This window comes from Uloborus diversus, chromosome 7 (genome assembly GCF_026930045.1).
Source record: "Uloborus diversus isolate 005 chromosome 7, Udiv.v.3.1, whole genome shotgun sequence".
Classification (NCBI taxonomy): Eukaryota; Metazoa; Arthropoda; class Arachnida; order Araneae; family Uloboridae; genus Uloborus; species Uloborus diversus.
This window is the reverse complement of record NC_072737.1, coordinates 89,753,973-89,765,995: the sequence shown is the minus strand read 5'-3', so window position 1 is coordinate 89,765,995 and position 12,023 is coordinate 89,753,973. Positions and strand designations below refer to the sequence as shown.

At 32.3% G+C, this 12,023-nt stretch overlaps 1 protein-coding gene across 1 annotated transcript in view; it reads left to right on the top strand.

Moving 5' to 3' along the window:
- LOC129226049 (nuclear pore complex protein Nup85-like) overlaps positions 1–12,023 on the top strand; it is a 91,295-nt gene that overhangs the window by 30,829 nt on the left and 48,443 nt on the right. The window contains exons 6-9 of the mRNA XM_054860628.1: positions 215–246; positions 3,027–3,096; positions 6,074–6,195; positions 6,286–6,411. Of these exons, the coding sequence (XP_054716603.1) occupies positions 215–246; positions 3,027–3,096; positions 6,074–6,195; positions 6,286–6,411 (350 nt within the window). The remainder of the gene's footprint in view (positions 1–214; positions 247–3,026; positions 3,097–6,073; positions 6,196–6,285; positions 6,412–12,023) is intronic.

The following is a 12,023-nucleotide window of genomic DNA, read 5'->3' as shown; positions in this document are numbered from 1 at the left end:
GGAAAAAAATCCTGGATTTGCCTTTGATATTATCAAATTATCATGCCGTGGCGCGGGTTTCATTGTTGAAACACGCGAGTTACTCAATCATCGGCTATTATTATATATGAGGATGTAGAATGATTTTACTTCTAGTTTAATAAAAGTGCTTTAAAAAAAACCTAAAAAATAAGTCAATTTTCTGTTTAAATAATGGAAACTCATTTTCTTTTAGACTCTGTTAACAATGAGGAAGCACTGGAACTGGTAAGTTTCATTACTCTATTTTGAGTTTACTTTTAATGTTGTTCATAACGATACATCAAATATAATGTATGTTTCTGTTTATTGCTTGTCTCAGCATATCCCCAATTAAAATAAAGTTTAAGTAAAGCCTTTCTTTTAATGTCGAAGCTTAAAAGGAGATCTCAGCTTAAAAGGAGAACTTGTTTATTTTTCCTTCTCTTTCATTTTTGATATTTGTTTTGGTGTTTCACAAGTTGAAAAAAACAGAAGAAGCCTCTAGAAGTGTCACTAGCATCCTACCACCAGTCATAGTTAAAGTGATTGGAATTAGTCAACTTGTATTGCCTTGTTCTTTTTTAAAATTTTGTAAAACTAAACATTTTTGACTTGGTAAAGATAGAAGTATGTATGCCATCAATTTCTATCATGAACACTCTTCCTTGCCTCGTCATTTTCTCTCAGGCCAGTTACAGATTTGTTAAAAACATGTAAGATCATCAACTGATCATTGTTCCACTCCTTTTTACTCCCATACCATCTTGATATCAGCACAGTAAACTCTTGCTTAACTGAGTCTCTGGTTCAACCCGCCATCTCTCAGAAATAAATTAATAAAATTTAAAAATTAAGAACATTTCATGAAAAATGATGTTTCCTATTCCACACTGATAAAATCTTGGCGGAAAATTTGGTCATCACAGCAAACAACTGCACACCTGGTGAGGTAATCAAATCCCAGCGGTAAAATAGTTTCCTGAAAACACTCATTTATATGCTACAATGGATGTGAAAATGTGGAGCAATGATTCAATGCTGACAAAGATCTTCAACAAGCCTCCTCTATGTGTACAGTTATTCCTCGCTACTTTGAGCTTCGACTTTTTGCGGCTTCACTGTATTGCGGTTTTTACTGTTTTTTTTTAAATATAGTAATGAGCCTTTTTTATGTGCTCGTGTAAATTTTTTCCTATACAAGAATAATAACGTATATCTTATAAGTAAGTTAAAGCTCTTCTGAGGGGCTGTAGTTGTACTAGTTGAGGGAGTGCAGGTATAAAATCGTCGAAGAAAAAGTAGGGAATTACTACCTAATTTTAATTGTTAAACACCTACTAGAAAGTAGAAATCACTGTATTATTACTAAGGGGTAAATACGAGGGGTTATCAAAAAGTAAGGTAACAAGCCCAATCAAAGAAAACGTTTATTCAGGAATTAAAAAAATATATACAATGTAGGAAGGCACAGGTACATATTACTTCTCTACATAGTCACCATGCTTATTGAAGCATTTGTTCCATCGGTACACCAAACCATTGAAACCGGCACGGAAGAAATCAGCATCAAGGTTGTGCAACTGCTGAACCTCAGCATCAGTTCTGAAATGCAGACCTCCCAAGTATTTCTTTAACGGTCTGAAGATATGGAAATCACTTGGTGCAAGGTCGAGACTTTAAGGAGGGTGGTCCAAGATCTGCCACCAAAAACGTTCGAACAAATCACGCATAGTTATGCCTGTATAAGGTTTGGCATTCTCGTGCAACAAGAGGACGCCTGTCTTGAGCAGTCCCAGTCCTTTACGGCGAATTGCCTCTCGCAATCGACCCAGTGTGGTACAGTAACCATATCACACTTCTTATTTCAATTGCGGACCATGCTTCCGTCAAGGCAGCCATCTTTTAACTCAAATTTCGTCATGTTACCGGCCTACCAGCTCCATCTACTGACACCGTTTGAATGCTGTGATTGTTTCCGTTACCTTCAGAGGGATTTTTATTCATACGGATATTTTGCACACCCGTCAGAGCTCTTGTTACCTTACTTTTTGATACCCCTACGTATATCTGTAAATGATGTTTAACAATGTACTAGCTTTTTAAGTTGTATACATAATACCTTAAATGAGGATAAATGTAGAGGAAGAACAGGGGCATAATGGCCATTAAATGGCAATTAATTCATCTTGGAACAAGTTGAGCTATTTTCATAGATTAGTAGTAGTGTGTAAGAACTGTATGTGTGTGTGTAGTTTTATTTTCCAGTAATTAACAATGTGATATCTATTACTTTTAATGTATCTCATTTTCTCATATTTTTAAGCAATACAAATGTAATGGTGTCTAAGGGTGCTGTTTCATGTCTAGGGGGCTCTAACTATGTTAAAAACGTATTTAAATTATCGTAAGTAAGTTTTATGCATTCTAATTAGGAGAATACATGGTTTATAAATACAGAATTCTACTTCACGAAATTCAGTTATCGCGATAAAGTCTGGAACGATTTAACCGCGATAAATGAGGGTTGAGACTGAAATGCTGTTGGAGAAATTATGCAGCAAATTGTTGAAATTCCAAACTTAAGCAGAAAAAAAAGACTGATTTTAAACATTTTTCTTAATGGTATACAAAAAGATTTAAAAACTAATTTACTTGCTTAATAAATGTTCAATTTAATTATTCTTTTATGGTCTGATCCAGCTAAATGTTGGATTATTTTATACAGTTTTAAATGGTGCAAGTTAAAGTTTTTTTTCCGCTTTAATCGAATTACCATTGGTCCCAACTAAGCCAATTAATTAGGAGTCTACCATTCTTAAACTCATTTCAATATCTCTCTTTTGGACATTTCGTCTTCCCGATTCTCTGCAGATAAAAACACATGTATCTGATAAACTGAATTTTTGCTCGTAGGCAGGGGTGAATTTGAAAAAGGGGATGATTGAATGATTAGCTATTTTTGTTCATATTAAATATGAAAAATGGTTTTTTGATGTTTCGGTTAAAAATTTTACTTTTTATTTTAGCGTAATATGTTTACCGACATAGAACTTCTGTGGTGTTTATTACAATGTTTGATAATGGAGTCTCATTCTGGTATGTATTAATATTAGTTGTTGCATTTTTGAATAATTAACAATATTTCAACTTCTCTCTTTAATTTAACTCAACTTCTGTTCTTTTATTTCCCCTCTTATTTCACTTATTGATTCATAGTTTGTACGCTTTTAACAAACCTTAAAAGCTGCTTGAAGTAATATGTTTCATTTTCAAGTGCTTGCAAAATGTTGAAATGTATCTTTAGTCCTTGAATTTTGTGATTTAAAAAAAAGCACATTTAAAAAAAATTGTCACTTTTTTTCTTTTTTGTTTTTTGCTGCTGTTCGAAAAAAGTTCAATAACTAATATTTTTTTATCCCAATTTAGGCCCAATTTTTACATAAGTTCCTGAATATGAGAGTGAAAAGTACCTGCGCATATTGTTACATAACATTTGAAATTCTAGATTCTTCTGCATTCTATCGCATTTGTTCTCTAACTTAATTAACGCGGGAGTTATTCACATTTTTAATTCAAAGTTTTCAAGGCTTCGCTTCATTTCAGGCATTACTTTTCCTGCATTTCATCTTTAACATTTAAAATATGAAAAACAAACATATGTAAAACTTTATAGAATATCCTTGGAGCTTCAACAAAATTATTTGTGCACATTTTAACTAACAAAGCAAATTTTCTTCGTATTTCGGTGTGGGAAGGGAAATTTACATTTGCTCAAAAAGAACTTTTTTTAAAACTTTTTCCTACAAGCAGAGGCGTGCAGGTACAGCTAATGTAAAATAAGATACAACAACAATTTTGTATGGAGTGTTTTATCTTATCTATACTAATACACATAAATGGCTACTTCTATCTTGTCTGTCTGGGGCAAGATTCAAAACTTCTGGACCGATATTAACAATTTTTTCACCATAGATAGCTACATTATCAAGAAACAACATCAGCTATAATTTATTTCTAAAAAACTCAGTTTTAAAAAGTTATGCTGGAAAACATTAAATTTCATGTAATTTCCGCATTAAAGGAATAAATATAAAACCCATTGTTACAAAAATTTGTTGCCTTATAACAGCAATGTTAATAGTAACCATAATAAAAATTTTAAATCAAGGCTTCTCTGGAGCAAGCATGAAGTTTATTGCTTTCTTAGGATTTTTATCCTCATCTATGCCAATAATCGATAACGGGACTAAGTAAAAAGACAATTGATTTTGGCAACAGTTGGAAAATAGAAAGTGTTTATTGTCTAAAATTAATCAGGCCTGCGAAATTAGGGTCATGAAAGAGTGATTAAACGGTATTGCGTGACTTTTATTCTACCTGATGCGCTGATTTCAAATATGGCACCCATTTTTCTCAATCGTAAAGAGATTTTCACCAATTGGGCTTTAACATATAGGCAGAAAAACCTATCTTTTCCTATTCTGAGAGAAAGTCTTTTAAAATATGTGTAAGTTTATTGCTTACAAACGACAATACAATTGGAAATCAGTTACTAAATATATATATTAATTTCATAGAAATTAAACACATAGTGATAATTAATCATAACGATTCAATTATAACGGAAGGCAATCTTTTCAACTGGCGCTGTTTTTGCAGCCAAAGACTACGTAATGTTTCTTGGCTTCCATTTCACCATGTAATCAAAATATTGCAATTAAAAGAATCTTTAAAACTTTTGTTAAAATGTAAAATAATCCGCTAAATAAATTAGACAAATCTATAAACAGCACAAAAACTTTCGTTAGTTTGTCTATGTTTACAATTTCAAACACTGGCCAAGTTTTGCTGCTTATTTCGGAAGAAAATATTTAGTATCTTTTTATGATCACCAAAAATATATCAGTATTTGGCGACAATATCTCTTTGACGAAAATTAGTAACAGTTTTACAAAGTATGGAGGAGGTGCATTATCCAAAGTATCCCAAAACGATTACCGCAAATTAGGTAACATTTTAAATTGCACCAAGAACCCACAATAGTTGAAATTTCCCAAAATAATTAAAGCAAGTTAAGTACAGTGGAATTATGGACAGTTACATTTTTTAAATTGTTTCAATAGCCATATAGAAAAAGTTTTAGACTGTTCAAAAGAAAAAGTGATAAATCTTTATAAACAAGTGAAATTTCATGTTTTGGAAATTCTTCAAATTTTTATATGCATAAATGTCATGCTTTCGTTTCTAACTGAATACTATTTCGGTCTTTATACTTATTGCTATTTTATTTTTATGGGTGAATCACATCAACGTGGGGTGTCTTGAGTTCTTTCACTTAAAACAGAAAACAAATGAAAGTAGCAATTGTTTCTCAAAATTATTACTGACCCAGGCAACGCGGGATATTTTTGCTAGTTTTACATATGTTGTTGCTTCTTGCTTCAATGTTATTGAGCAATCATGATTGCTAATTGTTTTCCTTTGGACCAGGGCCTCTGCATTGCCAGCTTCCAACAGTTCCAGCAGGTGCTGCTTATCTGGTCATTACCCTCCACTAGCAGCACTGTCCACCGGAATCTGTTCCCCCTGGGCGGTGGCTTTCATGTCCTACACACATACACACCCCTGCACACTGACACACGCCTACACAAAACACACGCATCTACACCACATGCCTACACACTCACACACATATACACATGTAACCACTCAAAAGGAGGGACAGGCTTGGGGAGACAGGAACAGTTTCTATAAATAATAACTCCAATGAGTAGAGTCCTGCCGCAACTCGTGATTGCGAAAAACATAATTTAAATTCAAATCGTCAGAATTCAAATAAATTTTCAAAATGCTTTTATTTGAGCCTAAATGAAATTCCTCGTAATCATACAGCAATTTTTTTTCTTTCCACTCCAGCTCTAGCATGCTTTCTCTTCTCAGTTTTTTCATTTAACAAGACTATGCTAAAAAATGTAAATTGGACAAAAATGTGATTTTTAGTCCAAATAGATTGTTTTTAAATTTTCAAATATGTTTTTTAAATATTTATGCAGTGCATTTTAACTTCTTTTAGGCTCTCGAGTTCTGTACAAGTTACTAGAGTGGATAAAGTGGCATTTTTTCAATGCCGAAAAGAAGTTAGAAGAAATTGGTCAATATGAAGAACCATATAATCATCCAGATTATTGGGACACGGTATGTCATGATTAAATTACTTACACTTTGATGATGTATCTTTAAAATTATTTAACTGTTTTTATTTTAATCATGTCTATTTTTGCATAGGTGATTCAATTTTTACTGCAAGGAAAGGTACAATCTGCACGGTTAATGCTACAAACGCATCCAAAATTTCAGCGAGAAGATTTTAATAGTATTGATGAATTACTTAAAAAAATGCCTATGTATGTTGTAAGTATAATTTTTTGAACAGCTATTTTAATTTTAATATTAATTCAGGGCATATGTGTTCTGTAAAGGACTCTAAAAAAAAATTCTTTCTTAGAGCATCTTTAAAAACTCCTTTCATTACCGCTTCTCGAAAGCTCCCAATTTTACTCAATTTCAATGGTTTTGCATAATGTAAATTTATTGAAAATCCTGTACTCTGTTGACAAACCAAATATTTAGTGTCATTGCCTAATCAATAGTTGGAATACTGGATAGCATCCAAACTTTCAAGTTGCAATTGAAACATGTTCTTGAGACAAATGGTTTGATGGCCGTTTTTTAGACCAGCCCAAAGCTGTGTTGTAGACTTATATTACAATAAATTTGCCCAGTCTGGATTCTGCCTTGCTCAGTACCAAAGAACTCTGTCCATTTTACTTTATCTGTCATTTCATTTTGGCTTTGAAGGACAAGAACTTAAATATATTTTTTAAAGGGACAATTTACTAAAATAGGCAATTCTTTCAGTTAGCCCACTTGACGATTGGTTCCGTCAGCGATATCCGACTAGACCAGTCCCGTCCCCCCCCCCCGTATCAAACACATCATCCTTCTTAACATGAATGTGTTTCTATTTCAATCTAATTTTAATATTTATTTTGCTGTTGATCTATTCTTCTAAATGTTCCAGACGCACATAAATAATTATTTTGAAGCTTTGGAAGAATATTGCTTTTAAAATGTAAGTAATAAGTTACAATATGAAATAAATCTTAAATTAAAAAAAAAAATTCAAATCACAGGATTAAAAAAAAAAGAAATGCAAATTTTAGAAAAATGCTTGAAAAATTGTCAAAGTTTGGTGCAACAAACTTGCAGCCCTAGCTATCAAAGCTAAAGACATAAGAAAAAGCTTATTCTTTTCTCTACAGTATCATGCTTCCAAACCAATTTCGATATGGTGTCTCATGATCTTTTAAAATGGTTACATTGAAGCTGGATCAAAATCTTTACATTGGGCTAAAATTATCCAGATTCTGAGAGGGGGGAGGGACTAACCCAAGCTTTAAGGAAATTGAATGTTACATCTTGTTTATTCATTTGCACCACTCCTCAAAATTGTTTTACACATCCACGTAATTTTATTAATGCATTAGTTTTCCATCTTGTCTATTGATTTGCACTAGTCCTCAAAACTTTTACACATCCGCTTAGTTTTATTAATGCATTAGTTTCTCATTATGTTCTTGGAAGGCTTTTTAAAACAATGTTTTGAAGGCTTATTGAAACAAACATTATCAATACAACAACAACGTTGACCTTACTGGAGAAAGAAACTCAACAAGTTTTGTTTTACAAATGTCGTTATGTGAACAAACCTCTAGTAATGCATCAGATATCAAGTCTAAAGTCTTGATTTTTATTTCCCTTACTGTAACATGTTGCAACCAATGGTGGGAAATGCAGTTATAATCCTTTGGTGTAAATCTTGTAATCCACATTACATTTGGGGCACCAACAGGTAGTCTTTGAGGCAACCCCATAAAAAAATTGAGTGGAGTTAGGTCCGAAATGGGCGGTAGCTTTGGAAGAAGAAGTTTGTCATCGGGAAAACCTCATCTTACCCAACGACAAGGCAGCTTGTTATTGAGGAAATGTTGAGCTTATGTCAGATAATGAAGGGGTTCTGTTAGAATATTAACGATTATTAATCTGATCGTGACATGTCATAGCAAATGAAATGAAATTTTGTACTAGATGTTCGACACCTCAACCAAACTCAAATATATATTAACTAAACTATTTTAACAAGACCATTAGTTTGTTGCTGAAAATATATTTTTTATACAAGAAATAATATTTTGGGCAATTGAGGGATAATTTTATTTTAATTGTTGGTTCATTCCATCTCAACTATAGTAAAAAAGGTGCTATTTGAAACCCACAGTCTTCAAATTTGGTGTAATCTTCCTCAGGGGTCTGGCCAGAGGATATTTGGGTCCGTTAACGGACCCTTCACAAAAATCCGATCAACCAAAAAGGACCTTTCACAAAATCCCGATCAAACAAAACGGACCTTTCACAAAATCCCTATCAAACAAAACGGACCCTTCACAAAATTCTGATAAACAAGATCGGATCTGTCACAAATTGTTTATAGAAAGAGCAAATCTGAAAGCAAAATAACGCATATTTCTGTGTATAAACCGATTATTTTTGGAACCTTTTTGCAAGTCAAATTAGAGGGATCAGCTTATACAAAATCGGCTAATTTTGAAAAAAAAAAGAAAAAATCGGCACTCTTGTGATGCTCCTGCAAGCGATAAATAATTGCTACTGCCAAATAAATATAATGGTTGTTTGTTTTATCACAGCTAATTAGCAGCAGTGTTGTTGTAAACTTTTTTTGAAAAGGCATTGATAAGCACTTTTCTCCGCTCACGATTTATTAAACAATAATAATACATATATATCTGCGAAATGAACTTAGAACTGCAAAGGGATAGTAAGGGTGAGGAAAAAATATGATCGCTTCAGATAAGGTTACCAACTTCAAAACTATCACCGCTTAGCGTCTGGCGTTGAACCTTTATATTGACTTGATTAGAAAATATTCTCATCATTTTGTCGGCTTGTCAATATTTGCGTTTTTACGGTGCGGTGCGATGTTTAATTGTTATTTTGGTAGAAAATTATATGGGTTTTGATTTTTCGATGCTAACAAGGATGATGAACTTTAAATAAACTCTTTTAATTACCGTTTTTTTTTCTTTAGATGTCTACATTTTGAAAAATGCAATCTTTTAACATCCGATATGAGAATCATTGAGAATTGTTCTTTTTTCAAGCTAACTTCGCTTTATTAGGATTCTAATAAATGAAAAGTCTCTTTATTTCTGTTAGAACTCTCATTTCAAGTTTTTAAAGCAAAATTCCATTTTCTGTTATGAGTCAAAAATTAAAATGCTGAATAGATGGTTTATTTTATTTTATTATTTTTTTTTTGGGGGGGGGGTCAACTGTGTCCACATATTAATGATATGTTATCATAGGACTCTAAAATGCAATTCAAAAATAATTTTATCAAAAATATTTCTTTTACAAGCCGTTTTTATACTTTTAATGCCTTCACTTTGAGAATTGCAATCTCTTTGCATCCGCAATGTTAATCCGATTTTTCGAATTTTTGATGATTATTACGCTTTGTTAAGAGGTAAACAATTGAAATATCTTTTTTTTTTGTTAAAATCACGGAATTTGTAAGTTTTAAACGAAATTCTGTGCTTTTTAAGAGTGTCTTGGGTCAAAAAGTTGAATGCTGAACCCTTTTCTGAATTTTGTTTTATTTATTTATATCTTTGTTGCAATTATTTTAAATATTGTACAGAAATATATCTAGTATAAGTTAACATAATGCAGAATAGTAGATAAATATTGATACTTGAAAGAGCGATGCCCCCCCCCTCCCCGCCAAATATCAGAAAAAAAATCCAGAATGATTTTCTCGTCATTGAAGAGGAAAACACTCAACTTTAATTTTAATTGATGCAGTTTGTGCCATCTCTAAATTCTAAAATTTCGTTTTAACAATATATATATATATATATATATATATATATATATATATATATATATATATATATATATATATATATATATATATATATATATATATATATATTGCGAAATTTTTTGATTTTTCACAAAAAACGGACCCTGTGAAAAATCCTGGACAGACCCCTGTTCCTATCAGGTGTGCCCTTTTATGTGTACATATATAAAACATACCTGCATACAACATATCCAGGGGTCTGGCCAGAGCAAATTTGGGTCTGTTAACGGACCCTTCACAAAAATCCGATCAACCAAAACGGACCTTTCACAAAAATCCAATTAACCAAAACGGACCTTTCACAAAATCACGATCAACCAAAACGGACCCTTCACAAAATTCTGATAAACAAAAACGGATCTTTCACAAATTGTTTATTGAAAGAGCAAATCTCAAATTAAAATAATACAGCATATTTCCTGTATAAAAACGATAATGGTTGGAACCTTTTTTAAAGTTAAATTAGAGGAATCAACTTATACAAAATCAGCTGATTTCGCAAAAGAAAAAAAAAATCGGCACTCTTGTGATGCTCCTGCAAGCCATAAATAATTACTACGGCCAAATAAATATAATGCCTGTTGGTTTCTTTGAAGGAAATTAACAGCTGAAAGTCAGTTTGGTTTATAATTTTGCTTGTTTGTTTTATGCAGCGGTGTTGTTGTAAACTTCTTTGAAAAAGCGTCAACATTCTCTGAATAGGCGTAGTAAGCACTTTTCTCCCCACTCGTGATTTAATAATCAATAATATACAGCGAAATGAACTTAACTGCAAAGGGTAGTAGGGGGGGGATGTGATCGCTTCACATAGGGTTACCAAATTCAAACTAATCACCACTTAGCGTCAGCGTCTAAGCGGTGCGATGTTTAACTGTTTATCGCCACTTAGCGTCTGGCGGTGCGATGTTAAACTGTTATTTTGGGAGAAAGTTATATGGGTTTGATTTTAAACTCTTTTATTTACCGTTTTTTTTCTATAGATGCCTACATTTTGAAAAACGAAATCTTTTTACATTCGATATGAGAATCATATTTCATTCTTTTTTGTAGCTAACTTTGCTTTATTTGGATGCAAATAAATGAAAAGGGTTCTTTATTTTTGTAACAAAGCTTATTTCAGGTTTTTAAAGCGGAATTCCATTTTCTTTTATGAGTCAATAATTAAAATGCTGAATCGATCGTTTATTTTTTATTTTAATTATTTATTATTATTATTATTATTGCTTCAACTGTGTCCAGATATTAATGATATGTTTATCATAGGGCTCTAAAATGCAATTCTAAAATAATTTTATCCAAAATACTTATTTTACAAGCCGTTTTTATACTTTTGATGCCTTCACGTTGAGGATTGCAATCTCTTTGCATCCGCTATGGGAATCTGATTTTTCGCATTTTCGATGTTTAGTACGCTTAGTTAAGAAGTAAACAAATAATATATATTTTTATTTTTGTAAAAATCACGGAATTTAAAAGTTTTGAACGAAACTCTGTGCTCTTAAACAGTGTCTTGCGTTAAAAATTTAAATGCTGAACCCCTGACTGAATTTTTTTTTTCTTACAGTTGTTTTAAATACTATACAAATAACATTTCTAGTATAATTTAACATGATGTAGAATGGTAGATAAATATTGATACTTGAGGGGTGCCCATCTCCCAGTGAGCGATGCCTCTCCCCCCCCTCCCCAAATACTAGAAAAGTACTAAAGAATGATATTCTCAACAGAAAAGAGGGAAAACACTCAACTTTAAGTGTCAATGATGCAGTTTCCACCATCTCAAGAGTCGAAACTTTCGTTTTTGCAAAAGTATTTGATTTTTCACAAAATTATTTGATTTTTCACAAAAAACGGACCCTGTGAAAAATCCTGGACAGACCCCTGATATCTGTTACATATTTATGGTAAAGCTCAAATGAATTAGGTTTTACAGCCTGTTACATGTTTTAGGATTTCTTGGCTTCCTCTTAATTCTAAGAGTGCAGAGTTGGTGTTCTGCATATTTTGTCAAAATTGAGCT